Source organism: Epinephelus moara, chromosome 24 (assembly GCF_006386435.1).
Source record: "Epinephelus moara isolate mb chromosome 24, YSFRI_EMoa_1.0, whole genome shotgun sequence".
NCBI classification, from domain to species: Eukaryota; Metazoa; Chordata; class Actinopteri; order Perciformes; family Serranidae; genus Epinephelus; species Epinephelus moara.
In genome coordinates, this window is record NC_065529.1 from 43750929 (window position 1) to 43778921 (window position 27993).

Genomic DNA, 27993 nt, shown 5'->3' on the forward strand with positions numbered 1-27993 from the left:
CAGCTGTTGCTGCTTGTTCTCGCAAGATTTCGGCTGCGCTTTGGAAAGCAGAGCTAAATGGTAAACAAACATGGCACCACACCGGTAAGGTAAGACAACAAGTTTACATGTCGTTTTCTATATGTTCTCTGACATTTATCCTAACGATATGAGGCGGTCTTTGTGGAAAAAAAGCTTGTTTAGTGGACTAACTTTGCACTTGAAGGTTGCCCTTTCACTTCCGTTTCAACAGGTCTGACGCTACTATGCGCCCCGGCTGTATCTAGGCTAACGGCTAACATGCTAACTATTATTTTTATGGCACTAGTCACTTGAAACAAATTTAGGACAATAGGAGGCAGGTTGAAATAAACCGAAATTTCCCTTTAATATGCACATTCAGCATCCAATGCATCAAAACATTGTTTTCTTGTTGGAGCTGTGCCTCGTTTTCAAACTGTATGGTTTGACGAAAATGAACAATGACAGCAATATAGTCCACGATGACAAGCTCTAAAATCAACCCACTGAGTTGTCCCTCCATTGTGATATTAAAAAGTGTCACATTGCAAGTGTACTCTTCTTCAACGTTTGGTTTACTTCCTGGATTTCTCCGACATGAAAATATCTGACCAATCAAGAGCAGCTTCCTTGCACAAGGCATTTTATCTGGTCAGCTTGTAAATGCTGCCGTGAGAACACGAACCAACTCTAGGCAATTATACAACTTAGTAACAAAATTATTCCCTGATTCGGACGAAAAGCAAACTCTAGGTCTGAAAGCACCCTTTAACCCACATCTGCATATTTTAAAGTGGCTATACTCAATGGCCATTGTTAAACAGAGGAGGTGGCCTACGACACCACTTATCACCTACTTACGGGGCAGTCTTGAGAAGTTTTAAGACAGCTTAACACCTACTTATTTCTAAGTATCATAGGCTTGTGCTCAACGACTCACATGTGACCTCAACGACTCTGTTAAGGTTCACACCCACACAGGTTTTAAAGACTGCGACTGTCAACCAGTCAGTTAAGGGAATATACTTCTGCGTTGAATCAATGCTGTAGCTACGGTGTAGGTTCTACGTCGACGTGGAGCCTACACAGTAACCTGATGTGCACCTCCCCAAAATTGTAACTACACGTCGGGGCTACCCAGTCTGTTTCTGTTAGCTGAAACTATTTCCCTCAGTGAAAACAAAGCTTTTATTTACTTTTATTTCAAAGATAAGAAACAATAAATTGTGAAGACAATAAAGCCTCCACAAAAATAGCATTTTAAGTTGTATGTGTGATTTATCTTTCAGGGATTTATCCTGGCTTTATATGAGAAGAGGAAATCTCCGCTAGTCGTTAGGCTAATTTATACAATGTAAAATGCCATATGCTGGCCCTAATTAGCATGTTGTATTTGTTTGGAAAACATGTTAAGTTTTGTTGGTGAACCTTGAGAGTTGTAATGGAGCCGAATTTTGTGATGTTACCTTTGTTAAATTCAAAGGCTTGTGTTAATAATGTTAGTATGTTGTATTTGAGGGGAAAATGTGTCCAGATAAACACAAGAGTTAGAGTTTGTCTGTGAATGCTCCGAGTTATAGTGAAACCAATTTGTGTACTTGTGTTTGAAATTGTCTCTATTAAGCCATGTTTAATGTGTGTTTAATGTATCTTTGATTTTAAAAATCTGTGTACACAGACCACAATCATATCCTTCCAGTGCTCTTCATAGAAAACAGGCAAGACAATCAATTAAAACTGAAGCTGTCTGTTTAATGATAAAAATAACCACCGTGGTTAAAAATGTCTGCTGTAGCTGTCAGTGCAGCAAAACAGAAAATAATTACAAAAATACAATCGATGACAGAACCAGAACCTGAAATGCAGCATTAAAAATTCCCTCTGACTTTATTCTCACAGCAGCCATTTTAAAAAATTTGATCAGACTAGTATGGACATACAAAACAGAAGAATGGTATTATTTTAACACACCAGAAGCTACTGTAACAGCTAGCAGAGAAGCCAATTAGCTTGCTACAGAACAAGAACTCAGCTAATGTTAGTTAGTGTGAGCCAACACTGCATTAAAGGCCTAAATGTTAAAATATGAAAAATAATCCTCTGGATCTTTGGAGGTGAATTATAACATGTCCCACAAAAAAACCCTGCTATTTCAACACACAAGAAGCTACTGTAACTGATAGCTTCGATGCTAACTAGCTTACTACAGTACAAGATGTTAGCTAACGTTGCTTAGTGCAAGGTAAGACTAGCTAACATAAGCTAGGGGCAGAATACTATAACATATGTATATCCCTCTATTTTTGGAGTGTTATTGTTTAGTAATATGTTTTTCACTTCAAAAACTGTAACATGATTGTGTGCTTCATCTTGGTTAGCAGGAGTTGTTAAGTGCAGAACTGGCTAGTCTTCTAGATAAAACTTCCCAAATATTCAAAATGGCTGCTGTGTTTAGTTTTTTATTATAACACTGTATCAAGCAAAAGCAAACAATGTATTGAAAGATACTCAGCGGTGAGAATATTTCAACAAGGTAAACCTGATGAACATCTTTTAAATTGATTACAAAAACACAACTGTATGCCATCGTGTGAAAACAAGTTCAATTTGATGACTTTCCTTGTAATGCTTCAAATCAACACCTTAATTAAAACTGTAGTCTGTTAGGCCCTCAGAGTGGTTTAGTGTAAGTTAGTGGTTATATGGCTTCAATACAAACAAAAGCAGTGACAGTGTCAATGGAGCAAAAATCTGTGTCACTATGCAACAAATTTGTGTTAGCTTACATTGACATTTTGAATTTGTAGTTTCTTGTTTCTGTTGACAGAAAAATGCCTTAAAGGTATTGTTAGCATTAAATATTGAGAATAGCCACAAGCTAAGATATGCTGGCTGTTAGCCTTTACTTAGTGACACCATTGAGTAGCAGCCAAAGCTAACAAACTAGCAACTATGTTGCTCAAAGGAACCAACAAGCTAACGATACATTATAAAGACGTCTGGGGAACATTTTATTCTTTAATGTTAATGAAGCTCTTTTACTTTAGTTTTGAACACAGGACTTTCACTTGTAACAGAGTACCGTATTTCTACACTGTGCTGTTGATACTTTTATTTAAAGGTCCCATACTATGCTCATGTCCAGGTTCCTACTTGTATTTTGGGTTTCCGCCAGCACATGTAATATGCTTTACTCTTCACAAAACACTTTATTTTTCTCATACTATCTGCCTGATTATACCAGTATTCACCCTCTGTCTCAAACACTCCATTTTAGCACCTGTCTTTTCAAGGCCTCCTCCCGAAAAAGCCCAGTACGCTCCGATCGGTCACTGTTAACAGGTCATTCGCTTCTATGCTCTCTGTGTCTGCATCGTCATAGAGTGCTCCAGGAATGACGTTTTTTTTGTAGGACGACGCAGAAGTTAGCATCGCATTGGTTCTCTCTTCAAAAAGCCTATATGGGATTTTTCTTTTGGATTTTGGATTATTGCTGAAAATAAGCTCCTTGGCAAACGTTTACGATACGTAGATGTTTTGTTTAGAAGGATAATCTTCACTAATGAACACCATTTTCATGATGTCTAGAGCTTAAATGCAGTCGCCATTTGCAAAAAGCTAACGTTAGGCTATAAACGAATTACACCACAGTCGCATGAGTTAACGTCACCACCATAACAAGACTTTAAAGCCGTGTTCGACGTGGCTTGGCGTGATGATGTTCTGTGGTCTAATTTAGTCACTTGTTAGTAACTGTCTTTGTTAAGACACATAGAAGCTTCAAAGTTCACAGGCGAGTTATTTACTGACGAATTTTATGTTGTGAGCGTCTCTTAAGCTTGTGTTGAATGACCACATACCTTGTTTCAGGCATCTAACCAAAAACCCACTGACTTTGAGATGAGGGAAAAGTGAGTGGTAAAATGCTGTGAAGTTGTGACATCACAACTTCATGCAAGTCCTAACGGCTCCTTGAAAGGTACAGTTTCTGATGAGGCTGATGAGATTGAATATGGACTGCATGCATTTCTCTGTGGACCAGGCGTTTTGATAATCTCGCAGTACTGATATAACATCTATACCTGCTATTAAAAAAGACATGGAAATCTGACATTTTACAATATGGGACCTTAAAGTAAAAGAGTACTTTTTCACAATGCGATCGGGGCAGAAAGCTTTGCCGTAGATTATCTGCCATAAACAACTCTGTTTTTATACATTTTTTAAAAATAATTTGAATGTAATCTGGGGTTTTCCTTCATTATCCATGTTTTCTAGCAACAGAGTCTCTTAATTACATTATAATCAAATTTTATGAGAAGGCATACATAAATAAATATCAATAAATAGGTGGACCTTGGCAAAAAGGTTTTCATTAAAACCAGTGATTGAGAAATGGTGACATTAGTGAGAGGCTCTCAGAATTATTCCTATAGTGTCTCTTGGCAAATAAACTACAAATTCAAAATGTCAATGTTTCTCAACAACATTATAATTATTCTAATAAAGGTAACTGAACATTTTATGGAGCAATTCGTATTTATATCTCTGTATTTAGTAAGACATCTGTTGTAATAGCAAAATAATTATTGTACATCATCATATCTGGGCCACCATTTCACTTTACACCAATATGTACAAAACTCTTAATTCTCTACAGAGTGGAATATGAGAATAGCCCTCCATAAAAAAAATTAAAAATTGTTAAAATATTTTTTTTGTACAAATATAAAACTTACATGGTTGCCCAACAACCAAATGTTACAGTTTTTTCCAACCAGCACACTTTGTTATATTTCTTTACAATAATCTACTTGACAAAACATTTATACATGTGTTACATGATGGCTTTAAGAAAAACAAAACAAAACAAAACAAAAAAAAACAACCACAATCCATACATTTGACAAGTGGCCCATTTTTAACATTTCCAAACAAGTGATATATTGAAATGCAATCATCAAATAACTGTATGTGCAGTTTTGTGTCACCATGAACTACACTTTTAGAAAATGCTAATTAAGTCAGTCATTTACACTCTGAAAATACAAATTACAGTTATAATTATTAAAATGATCTGTTATTGCTGTCATAATAGATGTTTTTTGTTATTTTTGCACATTGTTAGGTGTCCAGGAATGTTCATGAATTTAAATAAATATGAAGCGTTGGGTTGAATGATTTCAATTTCAATTTTTTTTTTTTTTGGTGCATGTTTTGGCCCTTTCACTTCAACATTTTAATTTTACTAAGTTGCAAGAACAGATTTTTTAAAAACAATTTTAATAAGACAATCAGATTATTCTTCTCTCAATGTCCATGTTTAATTAATGTTATTCTCTTTTAAAGGATATGATTTTGAAACCACAGGTCAAAGTTGTCTGAGAAGGGGAGAAAAATTAAATCCAAAAAGGCTAAAAAAAAAAAAAAAAAAGAAGTCTAAAGTGGATTAATGTAAATCAAACACAATTAGTAGTGCAAAGAAATTATGCTTTACTAGACCCAGTGGTGCTAATTATCCCTTTATTAGAAGAGACTTTGTTAAGTTTCTTACATTTTCTCTTTGACTTTGTTGATTTTAAGTTTGTGTCGTTCACTTGTTCGTCAGAAAACACTTCAAACAGACTTCAGCCAAATTCTTTTGTTTGAAGGCAACAGAGGATCCTGAGCAGGATGGTTGTCAGAGTTCAATGTTTGTCAGAAGCGGCTTTTCATCAGAGTAAATTTAGTTTAGTGTCAGAGCAAATGTTGAGCTGTAGCTAAAGACGCCCCACTCCTATTATCTTTACAGGAACAAGTCGTCATTCATTCAGATTGAGCCTAACTCATCGAGTCTTTGGTTCTGCCATCACTCCTGTAAGGCACCAGCATCATTTCATCTCAAATCAAAACGCTCAGTTGAAACAAAGCTTTCTGTAGTGTTTGTGCAATGCACACAAGCTATCATAGTTTACTAAATGTTGTAGCAAACAATCATCTAGAGATCCTCTTGTAAAAGCATGCTGGTTAAAAACGTGTTTCTAGGGTGAATTTAGATTGTTGCAGGACTTTTCTGCGACAGTATCAGGTTTTAGCTCTGACAGTTTGTACTTTCTTGTCATTTCTTCTATTTCAATGCACATGTGTTCAGGCAGGACTAATGTGAGAGCTGGAATTTGTCTTCGCCATCAAACTGTTCACTCATCTACGGAAGCACATTTCTGCCAAGTAAATAAAAAGGTTTAGAATGACAGAAATAAAAAACTATCAATCAAAATTCTGACAAACCGAATCACCATTGGGACTTAGTAAATCATTTTTAATTTCTAAATCAAAATTATGATGTGGTCAATATGGCAAAATTTTAAATTATGACTTTAAAGGTCTTTCAAGGTAAATTAAAATTTTAATGGGATGCACCAAGTCAAAATTGCAATATTTACTTGGTAAAATCACAAGAGACCAAACAGATACTAAGTCAAAATTGTTGACGTCAGAATAATATTTATTATGTAAAAATTGTAATAATACATCAAAATTATAAGATACTAACCTGATATTGTGACCTTTTAGGTAAAAATCTTAAAATAAGCCAAATTTTATATTTACCAAATAAAAATTATACTAGTAAGTCAAATATAATAATGTTGATTTAACATGGATATTATTTTTATCATTCTTAACTTTTTATTTCCACCCTGGCAGAAATGCAGTTTCCATACTTAACCTCATATTTGGGTTTAGAATTATTGCCTAGATTTTTTTGAGATGGATGTCAGTGTTAAACTGCTGTCAGGAACGTTCTGATTAAATGTCTCATTACAACTGAAAATCAGCTCTTAATTTTTTTTATTGTGGTTACAGTGCAATGCTGAAATGCGATCACATGAATGTATGACTATATTGGGAAACTAGACTGAAACTTTGTTTGCTTCAGATAGACTTTAAGGCTTATTTGAATTTGCTAAAAAACTTTAAGTCAGGTGTCAGAATTACAGCCTTTTTTTTTTACATTCAGGCAAATAAATACCAGCACACAAGAGATTTGTCATTTTATGTCTTGTCCCCAGGTTTTCCGTCGCTGATACTCAAAATGTGTGGTTTTAAAGTTACAACCGTTGATTTTTTTATCATTCAATTTTACTGTTTCTCTGTCCCAAATATAGATATCAGCTGAGTGTGAAGAGCAGCCTGTGAAGTGTGAGTGCAGATTATCTGTGTATGAAGTTTATAAAGCAGGAGCCACTGAAAAATTTACATCATAAAATCAATTTCATTTCTCAATTTGAAATAAAAACCTGCTCTCACAAACTGATGCAGGAAAACAAATTGTAAAGTACTTTTTAAATACTATCAAATGACTTGAGACCACAATGAATTCAAGAAGACAACTTGTGCACTGTGGACTCGCCAGATTTAGTAACTGAAAATGTGAAGCTGAAATAATATTTTCCTAAATGTATTTCTCGTGTCACTGCTACCCGGTGATAACTTTACAGAGGGAAGAAAGCGTTATTGCGTTGAGCTCAAGTTCATCAAAGAGGTTTCAAACTGTTTCACTATAAAACTCCATCTCCACCAGGAAAAGAGAAAAAAAGACCAGAGATGAAATATTAGAAAGGACAAAAATAAAACCATTAAATGTGAGTCAAAATGACTAAATACAAAGTCAAAGCTTTTAGATTGTGAGTCAAAATCTTAATAATATTTACATAATTATTTATTTTGACTTAGTTACAAAAAAAAACTTGTCATAGTTTTAACAGGAAGTCAGAATTTTAATCTCATAATAGTTCTTTAATGCATCAAAAGTTTATAGTATAGAAGGTAAGTTTTGGAACATTTCTAACTTTTCATCAGCTTCTTTTTTTCTTTTTCTTTTTTGGCCCACATGAGTCTCCATAGTTTCACAGTCCGGCTTGTCAAAGACTTTCTTTGACCCTTTAGAGGAGCTCAGAATCAGTCAGGTTAATTCAACACACGTTTTTACACAACAGCGACACACAAGTTTTGGATTCAGTCTTGAGGAAAAATACGAATATAATGACAACCCACACCAAGATTTCTGAACATTTCAGGACAATTTTGAATATTTCCCTCAGACTGTATCGGCTACCCACAGATCATGTGACACGGATACAGGGATGTGATTGGCTCCTGAGCAGACGAGACGAAAGTCGTTTTACTGCATTGACAGTTATTGCAGGGTCGCTGGTGTTTAATGCTCCATATGTGTTTCAATGGACAATATTGTAGTAAATTTTAATCGTAAAGCACTGCTTGGCTCTGCTCGGCTCAGTTTGTTTGCATAAAAGTGTGTGTGTGTGTGTGTGTGTGTGTGTGTGTGAAGGGCACACTGGTCCAGTTAGCGATGAAGTGCACTTCTTTTAAAAACATCTTTTAAAAAATGGATGAAAAACTCCAAGGTCAGTTCTGCTGGACTGCAGCAGCTCATCGTCAAAGTTAGAAAAGTAGAAATTAAAAACGTCAAGAGGTAAAAATGCTGAGGGTCAAAGGTCAGCTGGGTTCATCTTCCTGCTCTTACCTTTCAGGGTGATGACAAATCCTTCAGCCCACAGGTCACCAAAGGCTCAGATGAAGCTCTGGTACTGAGCTGCATGCTGCAAAAGCAAAGCCGCGACGAATCCTGCACCCCTTTCTTCATTTCATAATGTCTCTACGATGGAAAACCAAATTCCTCCTCAGAATTTTTAAAGGCTGTTTCACCTCTTGGAAACTCCTCAGATGAGTTTATGTCAGGCAGCTCCGGCCTCGTCCAGCAGGTTGTTTTAACACCACTTAATCAGCGAGACGTGGGCGACATGTTTGGTCTGAAACCCACCGTGAGCTGCCACAGCAGCAATTTGGGAAAAACAAAAAGGTAAATACAACTGGTTGGATGAATATTTTGGGAACCAAAGATGTGCTGTGTGCTTTCAATGGTTGACCAGTAGAGGTCCTCACACTGGGGCCCAGTCTGAGTTATCAGGGGTCCCTCCACCTTGGAGCCAAACGGGAGGAGACCGACTACCCCCCAAACTTTAAAACAAGCTTAAACTGGGGTTAGGGTTGCAGGCCAAGGGGTTAAAGGTCAAGGTGTGGAGGGCTTGTGGAGGATGCCCTGCAGGTCCTCTGGTAAGGAGAGGATGACGGCCTCAATGTGGGCCCTCAGTTTGGCCAGAGTCCCCGGACGCACCGGGAGCTGCTCCTTCTCTGCCTGACTCTGCAAAGAAGAGAAAATCAATCAATACAAATCATGAGTACAAATCATTAGTTGTTATTTTAAATCTCCAGTGGCACATTTATATGAAGGGATGTTTAAATGCTAAAGCTCGTAGAAGCAGCAGAGCTAAGGGATGTTTCTGGTTTACTACAACTGGGGATTTATACTGTGGTTTCAAATTGTAGATTAATCAATCAACAACCCTATAAATGCAGTAAGAACACCTGTAGGATCAGCAGTGGTAGCAGCTGTTGTGTACTGGTGGTACCAGTGCTCAGTTCTACTAGTAGCTATTAATGGTGGTGAAAGCAGTGCTAGTAATGTACTGACACATATAATATAAGACAATATTTGTTTCTGGAAAAGTATGCATAAAAAAAATAATGAAATAAAAATCTTCCCCTCAACAGCACAGAAGATCTATACAATCAGAATAGTTTCAAGTTGACCACCCAAGATTAATGTCACCAATTCAGTGTCTGACCAAATGTCCCTCCCTCTGCTCCTGAGATATGGTGTTGAGTAATGGCCAGAAAAGTGTTTTTGCAGAACATTACGACATCACAGCAAAGCTGACTTTGACCTTTTGGATATAAAATGTCATTGCTTCATCATTTTATCCTATGAGAAATGTGAAATGTTGTCATAATTAGCGCAAAAATTCTTGAGTTATGGCCACAAACATGTTGTTTTTAGGTCACACTGATCTTGATATTTGACCAAAAAAATCTAATCAGTTCTTTGTTGAGTCCGAGTAGACGTTTGTGCTAAATTTGAAGAAATGTCCTCAAGGGGTTCTTGAGATATTGCGGTTACAAGAAGGAGACTGATGGACAGACAACCCGAAAACATAATGCCCCTGGCCACGGCTATCACCAGCGCAGAGGCATAAAAATGCTATGCATGATTTTGACTTATGGGACTTAACTCCTGCAGTAGTGGTAATAGTACCAGTCAAGTCACTACTGGTAGTTATCGTAGTACTACTGCTGCCAGTTCCACTTCTACTAGCAGCTATACGTAGTTGGCAGAGGAACGATTGGCAGTAGGCGAGGTCATAACAATAGTAATACCAGTGGGAGCAATAGTAGTAATATTGGCAGCACCAGTAGCAGTACTAGCAGTATACGCAGTAGTAATTGTAGTATTAAAGGGAAATTTCGGTTTATTTCAACCTGTCTCCTATCGTCCTAAATTTGCTTCAAGTGACTAGTGCCATAAAAATAATAGTTAGCATGTTAGCCGTTAGCCTAGATACAGCCGGGGCGCATAGTAACCTGTTAAAACGTAAGTGAACGGGCAACCTTCAAGTGCAAAGTTAGTCCACTAAACAAGCTTTTTTTCCACAAAGACCGCCTCATATCGTTAGGATAAATGTCAGAGAACATATAGAAAACGACATGTAAACGTGTTGTCTTACCTTACCGGTGTGGTGCCATGTTTGTTTACCATTTAGCTCTGCTTTCCAAAGCGCGGTTGAAATATCGCGAGAACAAGCAGCGATCTCATAACGTGCCTGAAATCTTGCGAGAACAAGCAGCAACAGCTGGAAGGCAGAACCGGACAGTAGCCTGAAAAGTTCATTCATTTATTTTATGAAAGATTTATAGAATAATGGCTGACTTTTTGCCAGACTTCGACTTTGTGGAGGAGGAATTTGATTTTGCAGAGTTTGATGGCCGCCCTTATTTATTTGAGCCAGAATACACTGACGAAGAGCTTCCTGAAATTGAAGAACGGAGGAGGAGAGAGAGAGAGAGGCACAACAGGTAGAGGACGAGAGAGGAGGAATGGCTGCTGCAAGGCTGCGTAGCTCTGGAGATTGGTGGTGTACCTGTGAATGCTGTGCCCCAGTGCCCACAGAAGAGGAATGCCTCTGTTGCAAGGAATGGGACCGGTTGCAGCCTTATTTTCAAGGTCTGGATGTGACCGAGGACGAGACACCTCCACCTGGACATGCTAACTATTATTTTTATGGCACTAGTCACTTGAAACAAATTTAGGATGATAGGAGACAGGTTGAAATAAACCGAAATTTCCTTTTAATGTTTATGAGCTTTTGATGAGTTTGTACTGACCAGTTTATCTTTCAGCTTCAGAACCAGATCAACCGTCTCCACCTCCGAGTGCTTCTGGACTCTGAGCTGCAGGTCCTACAGAAACAGACAGACACATAAAGACAGACAGATAAAGTATGAGAGATTTCCAAGCCTTATCAAATTATAAACACTGAATGAAGACTCTGACTCAAGCTGGACAGACAGTCAGTTGGATCTGTTTGATGGAACTGAATCAAAGTTTTTTTTTTGCTTGGTTCACACAAAATCTACAGGTGGTGGTCTGATATATTAACACTGTGGTATAGTACAATTTGTGCGGCAGATTTAGTCAGGTGACTCTCAACAACTTGTCAGAAACTTTAGTTGTGCGAATGGTTAACAGAATCACTCTGACTGTACCTAACCTTTACACTCCCTTCCTCCCTTCCTTCCTCACCTCCTCACACAGCGCCTCGAGGTGCAGAGCCTCCAGTTTCTGCGTCATCTCTTTCCTCCTGTTGCGGAACCAGCCGTCAAAGTTGGGAGACTTGAGAAAATGCCTTCAGACGCAGAGAAAACCACACAGTAATGAGTCCACATGATGCTCAGAATCATGTGCATTTCAATGATTGAACTCCAGTCACCTTGACTCTGTTGTTCTGTGATACCCTGGTACAGTATCAGTTAAACTCAACACTCCCTGTTGATGTTTCATTTTTAAATTCAACCAGTTAAGGGTGGACATGAGCCCATTTTTGAACAGTGGTGCAATTTATTAAATTATGATCAGATGTACTTATAAACAGGCCTGTCTCTAATATAAGCCTGTATCATTCTGCAGTTTCCTCAACCACCATCTCAAAAGTCATGGTATATAAATATTGTGTTTAGGTTAGGTTACACACAAAGTAGTAGTTTAAGGGAGCTGCAACTTCCAGCTGGATTTTGTGTGTGTGTGTGTGTGTGTGTGTGTGTGTGTGTACCTGTAGAGTCCTATCCAGTCTCCTTTCAGTCTGGACGTGAGCTGAGGTCCAGCTTTCTCCAGCGTCTTCATGAAGTCCTGCTGAATGAAAGGTCGCAGTTGAGGAGGACTCTTCCAGGGACTGATGGACTTCTGGAGAGGCATAAGGCTGGCCACGTACCGTTCCTGTAACACACACACACACACACAGCGTTAAGTCATTTTACTTCATCAGTCCACGAGATGGCGCATTAACAACACAACCATCTCTGTAAGGTGACATACAGATAGACAAAAACTAAACAGCACTATGTCACCCTGAAACAATAACAGTTTAACACACGTTCGAGACAAAATAAAAATCATTGGTTGTTACCAGTGGAATGATGAAGCTCTGTGTCAGTTCTAAGAAGTACCGTCGAAGAATTGCGTTTTGGGCCGCAGAGGGTCTCTTCTGTTGAACACCCTGAGAAACAAAGAAAAAAATCTCATAAATATCTAACACTAGTCCATACCCATTGAGTACAACATACCATACCATGACTTAGTCATACCAAAAATTAGACCCAAAAAAAAAAAAAAGAATTCAGCCACAGGGGGAGCCACAGTGATCGGTCGCATTTTAGCCATTTTTAAGCATTTTTCTATTGTTATAGCGCCACCCAGTTGCCAATTAGAGTTAAATTTCTCCAGTCACCTTGAGGCGTCCTGTTCTACATATCTACCACGTTTTGTAAAAATCCATATGGCGGTTAGGCCTAGATAAGAAATTACCTCTCTAGCGCCCCCATTTTGTTTGATGGGGTCAATAATGGAGGGGTCCCCTCAGATTATGTGTGGTCATATTCCTACAAAGTTGTGTGGTGATGGGTGAAACCCTTGAGATGTTATACACCTTTATGTGATGAGCCACGCCCTCCACAATATTCATTGCCTTATAGAAGCTCAGTTTTAGTAAGTTTTCCAACTTTTGCCAAGAGGGAACTTTAGATATTGGTCCCTAGATTATGTTCACCCAGTTTCATGCAGATCGCTCAAACTTCCTAGGAAGAGATCGATTTGAAGTGTTTTTCAAAAAATTCAAAATGGCGGAAAATCTATATAACTGGAAGTTAAGGGTTCTTGAGGCAAATTTGTTCCTCATGAGGAGAGGCATCTCTGTGCAAAGTTTCATGTCTCTACGACATACGGGGCATGAAATATGCCCATTCAAAGTTTGCAATGTAATATTGCTTCATTCACATCCTCCCATGACCCTCTACCACTGTGCCAAATTTCACATGGATTGACCAAGTCAGTGAGGAGAAAAACGTGGAACAGACACACAGACAGAGTTTTCATCATTATAGAGTAAGATTAAAGGGACAGTTCTCCCTAACAGAAAAACATATATTTGTCCTATTACCTGTGGTGCTGTTTATCAGTCTAGGTTGTTTTGGTGTGTCTTGCAGTGTGTGTTGGAGATATCAACCATAGAGATGCCTGCCTTCTCTGTAATATAATAGAAGTAGATGACACTCAGCTTGTGGTGCTCAAAGTGCCAAAAAATACATTTGAAAAACTCAACAGCAATGTCTCTTTCCGGAAATCATGACCTGCCTACTCAAGATAATCCACAGATTTTGTTGTGAGCGGTTTCATGTAGGAACTATTTTCCCTCTATCAAACTACACCTGCCAACTGTATAACTGCACAGAAGGAAGTGTGCATCGACTCATGGATGAGAGGCTTGTGCTCGTGACAGCACAAGATGTAAACATGAATGGCGTCCTTCTCGGCTGAGCTGTAACGTGAGCTAGCTCAGTAGTGCTAGGTGAGCTAGCAGTAGATGCACACTTCCTTCTGTGCGGTGATTCGGTTGGCGGGTGTAGTTCAGTAGAAAGAAACTAGTTCCTACATGAAACTGCTCACAACAAGGTCTGTGGATTATCATGAGTAACCAGGTCAGGAATTCTGTTGAGTTTTTAAAATGTATCTTTTGGCACACAAGCTGGAGAGAAGGCAGGCATCTCTACAGCCGATATCTCCAAGATTTGGCAACTCACACCTACACAGTCTAGATTGATTGGTGTGAACTCTTCCTTTCAGCTGCTCTCACATTTGTAGATTAACATTTCCACATAACAGCCAACCAGTGATGTTAGGTTCAAAATAAAGCATTGCTTGTAGCTGTGTTTTAGCCTTTTTTTTTTTTTTTACTAAAAGAAGACAGAGCTCAGAAATAATTAAAACTGTAATGAGTATTATTTTGTTTAAAACTCCCCTCAGTTCTGAGGGACCAAACTTTGAATGGTGTTGCCCCAAAAAATGCTGAGTAAAAATTTTTCAACAAGTAAATAAATCAGTCAATCAATACAACAGTTAGAGACATGTGCAGCACGTTAAGGAGAGACCTTATTTTACCTTCTGAAGCTGTTTGATAATTTCTTCATCTTTGTTGAGATACGGCTTATATGCAGTGTACACACCTGCAACACAAATACACACACACATCAACTGAACAATTCCTACTGGTGGAGAAGATGATGTCTCAGCTGAGACTGTGAGTGAGCAGCACAGCTCTGAGGGGGGCTTCACATTAAAAAAAAGAAACATGAACATGTAGAGTATGGAGCATTTACCAGGTTTAGAGTCCAGAGTTTTGAGGTTTTTCAGTTTCTTGACTTTCATCTGCTTGGCCATCTCCCCTGACAGATTGAATGAGCAGAGATCAGGCACACAGTTCAGGGTTTGTCATATGTGTTACCTGTAAACTTCTTAACCAGCAGCAGTATCATCTACCTGCTTGCTTCATGTCTCCAATGCGGATGATGTGTGGCCAGTGCTGCAGGGTTTTAGCAAAGAAGGGATTGGTCACTCCCAGAATTACTGACGGCCTGTAGAAAGAGACAGAAGTGAAAACACTACAATAGTTACCTTGGTCAAACACTAACAACAGGAAGGCCTTCTTTAACTACAGGAACGAGGAGCCAGATTCAAACGTGCGAACAAGATGCTGAATTCCGACCACCTCAAACCTCTCAGGAGGTGGAGATCAGTCATGACTAAAGAGAGTGAGGAGATCTTTACACAGTGTTTATCTTACTGGAAGTTAAAGTCTATTTTATGACTGTTGAAACATTTCAACACTCAAATCAATCAGTATAAACAATGAGACACTGAGCAGACAAAACTCAGAGCAGATAAGCTCCGCAGCAGCCGAGCACACCTGGACATTCAGCAGACAGGAATTCAGTGATTTGCTAAACATGGTATCTGCTTTGCTGCTTCGTCTTTACTCACGGAGCCTGCGTCCTGGTGGTGTACTCCTTAAACTCGCTGTCATGGATGGTGAAGTACGGCCGGAAGTCACTGCAGTAACGTAGAGGAGAGATACAGCTGCAGACAGAGAGAAACACAAAGACAGAGAAATCTTAAAGTTACTTCGCATCAGCAGAAAGCAGCACTGCAGTTCACTAAACACAACTAATGTCATCATTCAAATGGAAAAAAAGTCCTACCAAATAGATCACTGAGAAACCACAATCAAGACCTTTATAAGTGAATTCAAAATGTGAAATGCTACGTTGAAGTGCACAAAGACATGAAGACTTATGTCTGGAGATTTTACGTCTTTTCCAGAAGTGAAAGACACAAATTCAGACTGCAGTTTGAATTTCATCAAAATTAACTTCAAATTTACTACAAAATGTCGAGCTATGAAAAACAATTTCTCCACATTATTCTATACTTCTGCCCCTAACCTGATTCAACTCACCTGACCAATGCCAGCACAGTATCCGATGACTCTGCTGGCGACGGCGCCATAACGACAAGTGCCTCCCCCAGCAGCACCAACTCCCACAACATCTGGATGTGGAAGAAGACCGGGTAGAAACACCTGGAGAGAGAAAGGGAGATTTAGAGTGTGTAGTGAAACTCATTATCATTATTAATAGTATCATTATTGTTATTAAAGGTTTAAAGTGCATATAGTTTCCTTCATTAGTAGAGCTTACAAAGCATTATGGTGACACTGCTGGAGTGTTTGCATATCCTGTTTGTGCAAATATAGTTCAAGTCTTCTAGGGTTGAATTTCACACAATGATGAAATCGCCTGAAACAAATGACTGCCTGAAAGTATCAATGATTTATTCATTTATTGAGGATCCCTATCAGGTGATACCACAGTACCGACTACTCTTCCTAGGGTCCACACAAAATGCAAAAACAAGGCAAGACATTAAATTATCACATCATAGATAATTTACATCATCAAAATTGATTATAACAAAAACAAGACATGGCAGAAGTTATCTCACAGATTGAGACAGAGCCTATAAACTAAGCATATAGAATTATATGTGACAGCATGAATTACATCCGACTGCACAACACCCGGTTGTACAGTGAGACATCACCCAAGTGAGTGCCACAAATATTATTAACCTTCACAAACATTACATCATAAACCATAAACCCTTTTCTTTTTTAATAATTGCGATAAGTATAGTGGTAGTTTATTCTTCGGAGAATGTTGTAATGTTGAGAATTCAACATCTGTAGAACTAAAACTGATTTGGTCTTTTAAAAAAAATCAAGACAAAAGTGATGGATTACAGCATTGTTATTCCATCACAAATTATACTCACAGAAGAAATATTTGTTTGAGGTGCATTTTCTGTGCTTCACTGAACATCTTTTTTGAACTGGGGAACATCTGTAGACACTACAGACTGATGAGGATGTCTCCGTGAAGAGTCTCCTGATTCATCTTTACTTGACAAATTGTTTTGAACAGAGCTGGTGCTGTTCGTTTTGTTTCTAAACACTCCTAACAAGGTCAAACAGCTCTGTCAGTTTGCTTTATTTTGCCCTGGTTTTTGTTTGTTTTATTAATTTCTTTCTGTTTTGTTTCATGTCTTAAGACTGCATCCAAATGCCCCTGTGATAAGGGGACAAATGCAGCTGAACCTAGTTTGTGTTCTTTTTTTTTTTTAACCTGAATACAGAGTAAGCAAATAATTACCATGACTATTCATGCTGGTCACACTGACCCTGTGGGCGAGTTCTGTGAAGAGGGCACTTACTATACAAGTAAGTGAACAGGTTTTACAGACATAATCTAAATATTACAGTGAAGATGTTTTTGGAAAGATAAGTGTTTTTTTGTCCCATAGAAACTGTTTCTGGGAGGTAACGTTTTTGGGAGAAGGTGGTTTTGTTCACCAGGTGTCAGCAGGTAAAGCAGTAGTTCGAGGAAAACTGCTGCAGTACCACCACTGAACAGCAGGTGGCAACAAAATGTTACACAAGCATGCGTGCTGCAGCTCGACTCACCTGAAGAGGTCGACTTCATGGATGGTTGGGAGCACGATGGACACCTGACTGTCACTCTGAAACACAAACACACTTTCTTTCAGCTGAAAAATCATGTGCTCATCAAATGTTCACACACTTCATGCAAAAATTAAAACGACTCCTTCACTTTGAAAACGTTTTATGTAATCAATATTATTATTTCCGTGTGTGTGTCAGAGATTTTTTGTGTGATCACCTGGGCGGACTGGACCAGCTGTGAGGTTCCTGGTTTGTCATAACTGGTTGGGATGCGGACCTGCAGCAGCACACAGATTAAACACAGTCTCAGTTACAACGCTTATTTACACTGCTTCAATTAAACATCAAATGAAAGGTTTCTGTTCGATTACACAGTACACTGTGCTATAATGTGGGTGGGACTGTTGTGTTGTGTTCCATATTTTTCTTGATCTCACTGATAACAACACACTTCACACATGCAGAACTAAAGCTGGAGAAAGTCTGTGATGTGTCTTTAAAAAGAAACACAATGAGCTCTTCTCATGACGGACGTGTTGACTTGTCAAACACAGGTGTAACTAATTACATTAATACTGGGTGTTTCCCAGGCCCTGCCGCACCACCTGTGCTTTACCTGCTGTGACAAGTCACATTCAAACACCTACGGTGCTCCACCTATTGCATTTGTGTGCGTGTGTGTGTACCTTGATGACCACGCCCATAATGGGTAGCGTGAGGATACGTCCAGGATGGGGCGTCGGCCAGCGGTCTATGTCATTACAAGCTGTCAATCAAATACACAATAAAACAAAGATTTGAATCAGAATCCACAACAGGTTAAAATGTCACCACACAGCTTCACTGAGAGAGTCAGTGAATAAAGTTTACCCATTGCAGTCTGCAGTGGGGGATGAAGTACCTGAAAGCCACACTTGAGTACAAGAACAGATATCTTACCAGAAAATAACTGAGGCAGAAGTTAAAGGTACCTATTAGAATCACTGAAAGTAAAAGTACGAGTAAATGCTGTTAATAAAAATGCCAGTGGTCAGAGTTTTGAGAATTATGAAGTTTACTTCTTTGCAGCATGTACACCACCTTAAAAATAAATGTAGCATAGTGAAAATGAAAGTTGAGAGAAATATGAAACCTAAAGTAAAGTACAGATACTGCCAAAAATACTTGAGTACTGTCACAAAGTATTATTACTTTGTTACATCACAACACTGCTGACCCGCAGTAAGTCCTACTTTCATAAAGTTATGTTTATTTAATGGGGACAACACAGGTTCAGTTTTAGTTCAGTCCATTTTAAAGAGCTGTTGAGTGGGAAGTTTATGTGTTAGTTCTTAAAACTGTTGCTACAAAGTATTTTACAAGGAGATAGAAAAGGACAGATAGTGTATATAAACATTAACACAGACAATAATCACACTGACCAGCCTCAAGACAGGGCTCCTGTTTCTCGAAGTATTCTGGAGCCATGATCTTCAACAGGGAGTGGAAGAAGGTCACATAGGGCAGCTTACTGATCAGGACCAGAGACTGATACAGAGAGAGACACACAGACACAGACACAGACACAGACACACACACAGACACAGACACACACACACACAGACACACACACACACACACACAGAAGATTTATCATTATTATTATCAAAATCAAAATGTAAGTTTTACAAATTATATTCCTACTCTACATGTTGGCGACTGACGTCTTAATTAACATTGATGGGCGAGTCTTTGATGTGTAAAGCTGAACTGCAGTCTGACACTGACCTTCTGGAAGTATCCTCTCTTCAGGGATTTATCTCGTACCTGACGGAAGTACACGTAACCATAGTAATGGCCCTGTTCCCTCTGCAACACACACACAGAAAATCAGAATCAAGTTTTATTTCATTTAACGATTCAGATGTAAACATTACAGCATGTTTACCGTGTGTGTGTGTGTGTGTGTGTGTGTGTGTGTGTGTGTGTGTCCCGACCTTCAGACAGGGCGGTGCGTCCCGGTCGGTGGTTTCCAGGAAGCAGCCAAGCGACGACTTCCTGTTGGAACCCTGACGAAAGCGGAAGCAGAACTGGGTGTCGCCAAGGCAACCTGGAGACACAGCAGAGTGATGTGGTGTGGTTACCATGGGTGTCTGGTTTAGGGTAGTTACATCATTCATACTGTTTTATACTCTTCATATATTTCTTTATTTATTCGAGCCTGCATATATTTGATATATTTAATTGACTTCCATTTGCTGAAGTCAGACTTATAATCTATTTTTGGTTCAGGATTATTCAAGACTTATTTGTGTAAGTGTTGTGATATTTCGATTTGACATAGATGTACTTTTGTGTGATTTCAATGTGCACCAGTCGGTTCTTGTCAGGGTCTTCCTGGCTTCCTCCAGATTTTTGGACAAACAGGAAGAGGAAGCCAAAAAAAAAAAAAAAAAGAGGAAATAGGAAGTGCCCAATGAGTCAGAGGCTGGCCTTTAACCTCTACATGACCTCCGCACATCCTCCAGCAGACACGCCAGAAGAGACAGAGAGAAAATAAGAGTTTAAAATATTCCAAACACAAACACACACTTCAGCTCACACTCTGCCAGACTTAAAAGCATTCCACTTCATAGGTCACACACAGCCACACAGACACACACTTCCAAGAGCTCAGCCAAGACTCCATGACATCATGCAGTAGGGTTGTGTTTGAGACCACCCAGCATGAAACAGGCCATCAGGAGCTCTGAGGCTCTAATGCTCTTTGTGCGTTTCTATTTGCTCTTTAAGCTTTCTTACTTAAAGACATATTCCTCTTAAATCAGAGTGTGTGAGACTCTGTCTGCATCTGAAACTGTGACCCTGCCAACACCGTCTGCAACACCAAGGAGCTCGTTAGCAGGCAAGAATTTACTTTATCATCTCAGAGGGAAAAATCTTAAGTGTGGAAGAACTGTGGCCTTATTTTCATGAAGTAAAAGGTGTCTGATTTGTTGATGAAGTGGCCAAGAAGGACTGTAAAATTTAACTCCCAATATTCATGATATTGAATATCATATTCTGGGATTAATAAAAATACCAGTCACAGTTTCCCAGAGTCCTCAAATGATTTGTTTGTTGGAAAAACAGTTACTGTCGAACATGTAACACTGGATTAATTGATGAATTGGTCTCATTTAATAATCTAATTTAATTTATTATGTCACTGTGGCTAACCTGGCCTATTTCCACATCCTGCAGACAGACACTCAGCTCCTATTGGTGTCTGTGTTTGTGTCCACCAACTCCTGAGAAAAATATCTGCCTCTTCAGCTGCTACACCTCTCTTACTCTTCACTGGTTAGTTTTTAAATGTGTCTGTCTGCTGTTTGCTGCTGAGCAGGTAGTGTGCAGAGCAAAAGAGAACTGTCTGTGGGTTCAGCACTACAAGCAAGTCGTTTTATCCATTGTCAATATACACAATATACATTTGTGCAGCTTTAAGTATTTGTACATTTGAAGCATACATTCATTCATTCATTCATTTTCCGTAACTGCTTATTCTGTTAGGGGTCACAGGGTGCTGGAGCCTATCCCAGCTGACATTGGGTGAGAGGCAGGGTACACCCTGGACAGGTCACCAGACTATCACAGGACTGACACATAGAGACAGACAACCATTCACACTCACATTCACACATACAGACAATTTAGAGTCACCAGTTAACCTGCATGTCTTTGGACTGTGGGAGGAAGCCAGAGCACCCAGAGAAAACCCACGCTGACACGGGGAGAACATAAAAACTCTTCAGGATATTTAGAAGGACTTAAAGTTGCTCTCATTGGTTCCTCTAGGCTGTTTCAAAGCACTGTTGCAGGATTTTTGTACACAATCTTCTATACGCCAATGTCACGGTGTATCTTAGCTGGTCTTTGTAAGTGTGTGTAGTTGCCCCATTTTTGCATTTTTATGGTTCACTTCTGGTATACATGAACATAATTTTTTCTTTTTCTTGTAGTAATCCTATTTTGTGTTTTATATTGCTTGTTTTAGAGCTGTACATTTTTATTATGTATTTTTGTTCTACGTTGTCTGTCTGTAACTTATATTGCTGACTGCCTCGGCCAGGACACTCTTGGAAAGGAGATTTTTGATCTCAAGATATGATAATTAAAATTATTATATTATCACGATATCAGTGGAATAAAATGGACTTATAATAATAGTAATAATATTGTTCATTGCAGTTATTTCTGGGACAATATACCATCCAACAAAAGCTGTCATTGTGGCAGGCGTAGCTATGAAGCACTTATCGGTCATGTTAGAATTCAGACCTTAAAGTGACTCATTAAATGCTGTGATTGCTGAGGCTCAGGTGAGTTAAAGATGTCTCATGTCTGCTGGTTTGAGTCTAATTTAAAGACCTGATCAAAACTGTAAAAAACACACCGAGAATCTTTAGTTAGTGTGTTCCAACTCCGACCTCTAACACAGCTGCTACAGCTCCTTCTCTCTCCATCTGACGTGGATCTAAACATACTCAGTAACAAGAGTCAAAGTGGACTGAAGACACATGATGCCACCTCTGATTAAGAAGTGGGACTGAATTATGGGAGACAGAGAAAGAGAGGGTGAGATGCAGTGTAGTCTGACACACACACCTACAGTTTATATATAGAAGCCCTGTAAGCATTTGTCCTAATCCTGTCGTCATCCTGAGGGCAGGAGGTTTGTCAGCTCTGTCGCCTGCTGACTCACAACAAAAGAGCACACACCTGCAGACGCACACACACACGCACACTCGACCCACACACGCAAATCCACAGAGGCATTTGTGCACGCACGTGTGTATGTGTAAACCAATCCCTAACCCACTTTATCTCCAGTCTAGTGTTGCACTCATGACAATGACAATTTTCAAAATGGACCCTGACTGCAGCTGCACGGATGAACAATTAATATTATAAAGGATGTTCATATTAAACGTTCCACGAGGGGTGTGTCTTATCATCTCATTCACGATAATAGCAGTATAATTTTTAATATAATATGAAAAATTCATATTGTGATACTTGCGATATTTAAACTTGTATTTCGATGTGCACATCCGATCCAACACTATGAGCCTCTTCGTGGAGAGGAAACGTACATCATTATAACCATATTTAATGATTATTGCATTGCGTCTCTATGGCGGCTGGTTTTTCAGTCCACCTTCGAGTGTGGCTGTTCTGAACGTACAGCTTGTTTCGAGCATAACTTTTAACCCCTAATCTGACACATCAAGATAAAGTGAGTCAAAGTCTCCACAGTGGTCTGATTGTTGCTGCGTTCAGAGGGACAGAAAACAAACAGGAACTCACCTGAGTTGGAGTCAGGAAAGGAAAGGTAGCAGATGCTTGTTTTCTGAAAGAGAAAAGATTTTGTTTTAGTCCTCTATATTGTGTCATCAGGTTGATTCAGTGATTCAGACACAAGACACAAATGAGACAAGACAGAGAGCAAACAGTAGGAGGTCAATGTTTATCATCACGATTAAAAATCTACCAAACTTCTGTTCTCTTCTATGATTTAGTGCACATCGTTCTTTAGCATGTAATGACTGAATATATTAAAAATTAACTTATTCCAGATCACACAGAGTTGCTCTGACTCACCTCTTTCTCTGACAGTTTGGAATGATGAGGATAGATAACCTGAAAGACAGATGAACACAGTTAACACACAGCAGGAGCTCATCAACTCACATCTAAAATCTGTGTTTGGTTTCTGTGAAACAACGCACCAGCACTTTTTCATCACAGGTTTTTCAAACTTGGACATCCTTACCAACATTAATTTGTCTCCCTAATGTCACTGGGTAAATACTTTCTGTAACTGCCATCTGCTATTTTGCGAGTTGGTAGTTACCATATTACAATTTTAAACAATTTTACATTTCATGATAAGGTATTTTGTTAAAGCTGTCTCCTGAACTGACCTGTGTTTTTCAATACGACAACTTTAAAAGGGATTTAATTCATGATAAAAGTTAATTGTGAGTAATTAACACACTGTAAATTTTAGCATTAAAGAAACATTATGCAACTTTTTGACCTTAAAATACCAGCTTCAACATCATTTTGATGGTACACTGACTTGTAATAAGGAGAATGGTGCTTCTTTCATTCCCACTCTGCAACTTGAACGCATATTCATGCACTATATAAATTTGGTGGCAGATAGGATATCTCGGGAGAAGTGCTTAACGCTCTGCAGCACAACGTCCACACCACCAGCTAGCTATAAGAGGAAGTTAGCTCTGTATTCTCAGTAAAGACATCATGGCAGAAGCTAAGAAATGATGTTGTAAAAACCCAAACCTCATACACTGTGTGCCATGCATTAATTATACTTTATAACTACTTCAAGATTGCAAACTATTTTCACTGTCCTGACATGAGCTGTAGTGATCTGTCTCACAGCCAACTGGAAAACAAAGACAACCCTACAACAGATTTTATATCCCTGCCAGTGTCTACTGTTCCCCATATTTGAATTTCATTATGGCAGCCCACCACAATATCAACACTCACCTCTACATATTTATTTCTCTCTTTTTTTATATTTAAAATGGGTAAAATCTTCTTTTAAAGTTGTGCACAGTACACTGAATTACTCAGGCCTTCATTGCCCGGCTCTCTCTTTCTCTGTGCTTATCAGACCACATATGAGGTAAGAATTAGTTCCCTGCAGTCTTTCCGCCTCAATCCTCATTGCTAGGCGGCTACTCCGCAGAAAAGCAAGAGGTAGCTCTGAGGAGCTTCAGTCAGCTTCATTCTGCTGTAGCAACTCGAATTCAGCCAGCTCAAACCCCAGCGTGGGGGTCACAGTGGGTTGGTGGCCGGTGGATGAGCTGGGACTAACCTCTGTAACAGCAGCAACAGAATGTTTTCTTTTGACCCAGGACAAAGTCCACATAGCCTTTGGAAGCTAGTGATGGGCATTGTTTCCCACTTTGCTGGCATATTAAATACAAATTTAACTTTTGGTATCCTATTAGAATAATAAAATCGACTGCTTTATCAGTCCACTGGATACATTTTGCTGCAATGGAAATGACTGAAGTGAGATGAACAGACTGAAAACTTAATCTTATTAGATAATACAGGTGTTGGCAAACTTTTCCTTTGAGGACACAACTTACAGCTGAAAAAAGGCAATAAAACGCATTATATTTTATTGCAATAATATTGTTTCACGATTTAATTATCACATTAATATCATGGGGAATCAAGTGATTCCCATCCCAAATTTTAGCTAAAATTTTCTGCCTGCACATTCTTTGCACAGACTGGTGCATTCCCAAAAGTACTATACCTACTCAGTATATCAGAAAAACAAATAATCTTATACAAAATAAAAGCATGTTCCACTGCCTTTGTGTTGTTTAGATCCTGAGAGAAAGTGAAACAGAAAGACTGAACCCAGATCACTGTTTATAACCCTGTTAGCACATGCAATGTATTGTTTTACTACTGCAGCCCAAACATCTGTGGGGACAACGGGTGCTTGCTTTAGTGGGAACCAAACCTCTATAACAGAGATGCCTTACTCAACCCTCAAGTTTAAGGCCTAAAAAAGTTGAATGTTTGTGTCTGTAGGAGGAAGAGTTTCAGCAAAATAAACCATGTAGTAGCTGAGCTGATGCTGTTGGAACAGACTAACTCCTGGGAAGAATCACACAATTCACCTTGGCTACGATAAACTGTTTCAGCAAGTAATGAGATCTTTATCCCACAGTAAAAATGTTCTTCCACAATCTCTACATTTGTGTGTTCACATGTCAGCACGGTTAGACTGAAGAATAACTAAACAAGAGAGGTAGCAAACAGCTTCATGGAGAGAGCTGTGTGCTCCGCTTCAGGAAATAGTCGGAGCCTCCAGTAACCGCTAACTTAGGCATTTTTAGCTTCATTGTGGAGGAGTTTACATGACCCAGCTGTCCCCGGCGGATCGTTAAGCCTCACCTCCACCGCCTGTCCCAGCTCCAGGTCGAAGCCGACCACACAGATGCAGTGCAGCCAGGCGGAGAAGCGGTCCCAGGGCAGCAAGAGAGCCTCCTCCGGCTCCTCGTCGCCTCCGGGCCCGGGAGGCAGAGTTATTTCCTCGGCCGGAGAGATGCTACTAGCGTCCTGGTCGTCCAGATCCTCCGGCTCTTCGACCTGCTCCCCCAGCTCCTCCGGGCCTTGCAGAGCCATGGCGACGGCCCCGACACGGACACTCAGACGCTCCGGATAATGTTAACGGTCCTCCCGACAAGTTGGCCGGTATTTCGAGTATGTTTCCCCTCAGGTGAAAACAACAGTAGGCAAACAGAGCTGCAGAAAGTAGCCACTCAGCTAGCAGCTAGCATAGCAGCAGGAGCGTACGTATACGTCCTGGTGATCTAACGTGAAACGTCATCACGTAAGACCGTCCCTGGCACTGAGATGCGTTCAAGTTTAAAAGACAACTCTGTAAATCCAATCACTACATACAGATAGTTTACAAAAATCAGAAATACTTTATTTATGAGACATCAACACAAACTGCTCTTTCTGTGATGGATATTCAGAAACATTTTAACACCTATTTGGCTTATTTTCCTCCCAAACTAAGAAATTCTGACAAGACCTTTGCAGATTTCTCATTGATTATATATCTATAAAGACTGTGAAAAAAGACTTAAAAATGTGGTGTCTGGTTTCTTCAAACCTTTTCTTTTTTAAATAAGCGGACCTTTTTTAAAATGTAAATTTGTCAATAAAATGATTTTACTGTTTCCTGAAGGAAGCTGAGCAACATTTGAAACTACGTTCTACTTTAACTAACAAAAAGGTAAGACAATTCATATCTGTGTGTTTCATATACCCCTGGCTTTTTTTTGTTATTGTTCTATTTGTGTACTATCCCCTGTATACTGAATCTGAAATGGATTGTTTTGCTTTTTTTTTTTAAAGAAAAGTGTGGAAAAATGGAAAAAAGAAACATTAGCAATGAAAAAATAAAAATACTCATCGTTAATTGAAATTATGAGATGTTAAGCCATTTGTTTTTAAATAAAAACTTTGAACTTTCTAAATCAAGGTAAGATAAAAAAAATTAAAAAAAACTTTGTTGATCCCATTATGGAACATTTGGTCGTTGCAGCAGTCCAGTAAGTACAGATAAATAGATAAAGTAAAATAAATATATAATGACAGGTATATAAAACACCAAAATGAGAACAAAATAAAATTTAAAACTATACAAGAGCATATGGAGACAAAAAACAGCGCGGTAAAGTGACGGTAGTAGTGAATATTAGCAGCAAAGTCTGTTTGTCTGTATTAATATAAAGATGTATTATAAATGAAATAATGAGTATGATGCAAAAATCAGTATTATAATAACACGATACAGTATAATATGGCAAATTATATGGTAAACAAATCATCATGTAGTATGAGGTATGAGATATTTAAGGTGAAAGGTAGTTATATATTATATTACATTATATTCAGTACAGTACAGCAATATACTATCGGGGCGAATAGAATAAGAGATCAAATATAAAAACAGTATAGTATGGGCATGATATGATACAATATAATATAAATATAGTATAATATATAACAATATGTCAATGTATTTAGTGAATAATGAGACAAGTCAAACAATTATTTTTAAGTCAACGTTATAAAATACGTCAAATTATGATATGTTTATTAATTATGAGATAAGTTTTTGATGTAAGACTATGATATTCAGCTGGACTAGATAAAGCCAGCAAGTTGACTTTTTGTCCAACTACACTAGATAAACACTAGAACCCAGAATTAATAAGACATTGTGAAACCATCACTGATATTTGTGCAGCCTTTTTAAGATATGTTGTTCTTCAGATATTTGTAGTTATTGCAAAGTTTCTCGTCTTTCCTCACTGACCTTTTGGCCCACATAATTAAATGAATTACTTCTTCAATTACCGCTCAACCCTCAAGTCAGGACCAAGGCAGTAAATCAGCTTTATCTAAATCCTTTAACAGCTCAATCACTGAGCAAACAGATGGATGAAACAGAGTGGGGGTCCTCACACAGGGAAGGGGTGCACCCACTGTTGACCCGAGTTGTGACAGAAATCCACTTTACTAGGTAATCAGATTGTCTGCATTACAATATACTAATGGTAAATATAACACTAACTTATACTAAACTAATCCTGTTTTTATATACTACATGTTTTAATGTTTTGATGGTTTTTATACCCTGATTCTAAGTGAATGATATTTTATTTATGGTTGAAATGACAAAATAAACTTGAGCATACAGTACAAACATAATGTGCGCGCTCATCAATGCATGGATCAGATAAGATAAGATAAATTAGTCTATATTAGATTCAACAATTTCACAAAGAGGTTAGAAAACAGGAGAAAACAAACCACGGCATTTATAAAAATGAGTCTTTATAAGTTTTGAATGGAGTTCATCTATAAGTGATGT

General features: G+C 38.7%; 1 protein-coding gene across 1 annotated transcript; it reads right to left on the reverse strand.

Moving 5' to 3' along the window:
- Positions 1-1737: 1737 nt before the first annotated feature.
- dennd6aa (DENN/MADD domain containing 6Aa) lies at positions 1738-26343 on the reverse strand. Its single transcript, XM_050038015.1, has 19 exons — positions 25497-26343; positions 23145-23183; positions 22851-22893; positions 19499-19611; positions 19290-19370; positions 18944-19049; positions 18209-18288; positions 17740-17799; positions 17523-17578; positions 15960-16082; positions 15485-15580; positions 14984-15078; positions 14824-14889; positions 14606-14670; positions 12579-12668; positions 12225-12388; positions 11699-11801; positions 11281-11355; positions 1738-9202 (listed from the first exon to the last, which is right to left on the reverse strand). The coding sequence occupies exons 1-19, from the start codon at positions 25725-25727 to the stop codon at positions 9071-9073; spliced, it is 1818 nt and encodes a 605-aa protein (XP_049893972.1). The 5' UTR covers positions 25728-26343; the 3' UTR covers positions 1738-9070.
- Between the last annotated feature and the right edge of the window lie 1650 nt (positions 26344-27993).

Bases quoted from the DNA above. Each gene is read 5' to 3' on its own strand.
- dennd6aa (XM_050038015.1), bottom strand. From the start codon at position 25,727: ATGGCTCTGCAAGGCCCGGAGGAGCTGGGGGAGCAGGTCGAAGAGCCG. The intron at 19,371-19,498 runs GTCGGGACACAC...TGTGTGTTGCAG, and splicing joins ACGCACCGCCCTGTCTGAAG to AGGGAACAGGGCCATTACTA. The intron at 11,356-11,698 runs GTGAGGAAGGAA...CTGTTTCTGTAG, and splicing joins TCGAGGCGCTGTGTGAGGAG to GACCTGCAGCTCAGAGTCCA.